We start from the raw sequence: 2,976 nt of genomic DNA on the forward strand, positions 1-2,976 counted from the left end.
ACTCTGAAGACGAACCTGCATTTTGCCTGTATTGTAGCCCGCGTGATACCAACTCATCAGCATATCGGCCAAGGCCTCGTCAGAAACAGCAGTCGCGGTGCCTGGCGGTGGAAGTTTGGGCATTCGTGGTCCTGCGATATTCGGTTCGGTTTATTCCAGACTATTAGTATGCACAAAAGTACCATACAAATATACCAACACACAAATTGAGACGAACCTACGTATGAATTTGTACAAGAGCGTTACATACATCCGATATATTTTCACGAATGTATGAATATATGTCAAACAAATCAGATATATTTTTATGTATTTGCGTGTACAAACTTGTATGTACTCATTTACATACATACATACACACACATACATACATATACATACATACATATATATATATATAGGTACATACATACATACATACATGCATACATACGTACAGTACATACATACAGACACACACACACACATGCATATACATACATACATTCTGTATATGAATAAAGAAATTAATAATAATAATAATAGAAATACTAATAATAGTAATAATACTATTACTATTACTATTATTATTATTATTATTATTATTATTATAAAAATATAATAATATTATCATTTATATATATCTATATATATATGCGTGTTTTTATGTTTGTTACACACCTGTATGTCTGGGCTCTGGGGGTAACGAATCACAACGGCAGACATCGTCCGCGTGTGGCAGGTACACGTATTCCCCTTGTACATGAGGTCCTTCATGCGCAGGTGCCGAGTGTGTACGCGGGTGCGAGTGTGTTCGGGTTGGCATATACGGGAGGCCGTACGAATACGACGGCATGTGAGAAGGGGCGCATGTATAAGGCGCTCGCAAGTGGTGTGCATGTGTAGTATGTGTGTGTCTGTGTGTTCGGCGATTGTCGTGCGTGTGTGGGTATGGGTGTGCGTGTGGGCTCTGTCGCCGCGAGTGTGCGGGCGGCTGTGTGTATGCCGGATACCGCGATGCATGCGCCGTCTCTGGTACAGTCTCGTACGCAAACGTTCGCGGACTCGGAGATGATCCCGCTTTCCGTCCGGCACTCTTCCCGAGACCATTTGATACGCTATTCGCATTGGAGTGTGTGTGCTCGTGGTCATGGTCGTGGTCGTGGTCGTGTCCATCCTCACGCACATATGCGTGCGGCGGTGCGCGTGTATGCGCGTACGTGTGCGCGTGTGGTTTCGACAAAGGTCTATGCGAATGCGAATGTGAATGCGAGTGTGAGTGTGAGTGGGCATGCGATTGCGTATGGGACGGCACAGGGGAGCTGTGCTCTATCTCTGCATCGCTATCTCTCGCTGGCGAGTACCTGTGTGTTTCTGTGGGCGTGTGTGTATGCGCGTGCGTCCGCGTATGCGCAGGCGTGTGTGTGGGTGGGTGGGTGTGCACGTGCAGATCTGGGCTTCCGCTGTACGTGTGTATGGGACTGCTCAGCGGCAGAATGGCGGCATCCGATTGATCGGAGACTGGGCCGGGTGTGCGGTGAGGGTCACCACTGTTCGTGTCATCTCGTGATAAGCTATGTTTCCTGCGCTTGTTTCTCTTATGCGTGACCAGGGTGGACGACTGGAATCCATCTGTGGCACGAATAGTGGATAGTGTTAGATCACTGTTCGAATACCAGGGGTTAAAGTGGGTAGCAATAGACAAATGTACGGGTGACAGTGTACTGTAGGGAGTATTCGAAGATTCGTGTACAAATACTAGTGTTGTGGGCGAGTGTTATGATATAATACGGTTACACGTCTGCAGTGAGTAATAGGTATGGAAACTAGCGTCTTTTGTTGAGCAATAACATTCATGAACGGATACTAAAAATTATAGTGGATAGTTAGAGTTTTGTAGTGGATAACATTAAACAAAAATATGAGGATAACGAACGGCATAACCATAAACATTTTGAATGATACACCTTTTACCACAATAGAAGAGCGAAAGCGAAAGAATTTAGCATTAAACACGCATGCGATATGCCAGTGAAAAATCTGCTCGTAAAAGCCCATGTCTTTGCAGGAAGCGCATACCCTCTCTTAAACTTGAAATAACATAGACCTTCGTGCTTACAAATTTAAAGCCATGTGAAAATGAACTAACTCGCTTTAAGTGAGACGGAACCACCTTGCTTCCCGTTTCGGATGTTGATGTATAGTTAGGCGGTTAGTCTAAGGCTGTATACAGATAAACGATTCGCCATTCTGGTCAATAAACACGTATACTGTACAAACAAACATGAGCTAAAAATATAGAATGCATGACATTATACGTACATTTATAATTATACATACACACAACAACACGCACAAACCACACAAACCACAAAGACTAACGTACCAGCACTATCATCATTGGCGAGGTCTGCGTGCGGGAATGGAGAGCCTTGGATAGCACGTTGCGAATCTGGGCTTTGGAGGGCGGATGTCAAAATCCTCTGGTCTGTTTGAAACAGGTAAGCAATTTCTAGTTATGAGCAGTTGGTTCAATCCTGAATCTCCATGAAACAGGTAAGAGAGGTGCACTTGCTTGCAACGCCTAGTGGCGTAGTACTTCATCGAGAGTGCACGTTGAGCACTTGACGGCCGTTTTATGTATGCGTAGTTGTACAAGGCTTACAACCACAGCCAGAGACTGTTTAATGCTAACCTGGGTCGACCTACATGTCCTATAGACTTTCTCCTGAATTTCTCCGAATCCTTAGCTTTTTAAACCATCGTCGGTGTTCGGCCTCAAACGTCACACCACAAAAGGAGCGCATGCCCATGAATATACTGTGTTTCGGACACAGCAAAGACGTCTAGCAGGCCCACCACTCCCACATCGATACATCAGTTATTTTCGTCAGATTTTACAACTATATGCCCTTCTTGCCGTACATGTTCTCAGCCTGGCACGGGCCTGCACCGCAATCAAACTCTCCCACAAGACCCACCAGCCGCCTACTGTGG

The 2,976-nt window shown here is 45.1% G+C and overlaps 1 protein-coding gene across 1 annotated transcript; it reads right to left on the bottom strand.

Moving 5' to 3' along the window:
• Positions 1–15: 15 nt before the first annotated feature.
• Positions 16–2,467, bottom strand: SARC_11817 (hypothetical protein; the record flags this gene model as incomplete). Its single annotated transcript, XM_014294090.1, has 3 exons — positions 16–131; positions 661–1,611; positions 2,366–2,467. Coding segments are annotated over 3 exons (1,169 nt in total), but the record flags the coding sequence as incomplete, so codon positions are not given.
• Between the last annotated feature and the right edge of the window lie 509 nt (positions 2,468–2,976).

The sequence above is a fragment of the Sphaeroforma arctica genome (genome assembly GCF_001186125.1).
Source record: "Sphaeroforma arctica JP610 unplaced genomic scaffold supercont1.1895, whole genome shotgun sequence".
NCBI lineage: Eukaryota > Ichthyosporea > Ichthyophonida > Sphaeroforma > Sphaeroforma arctica.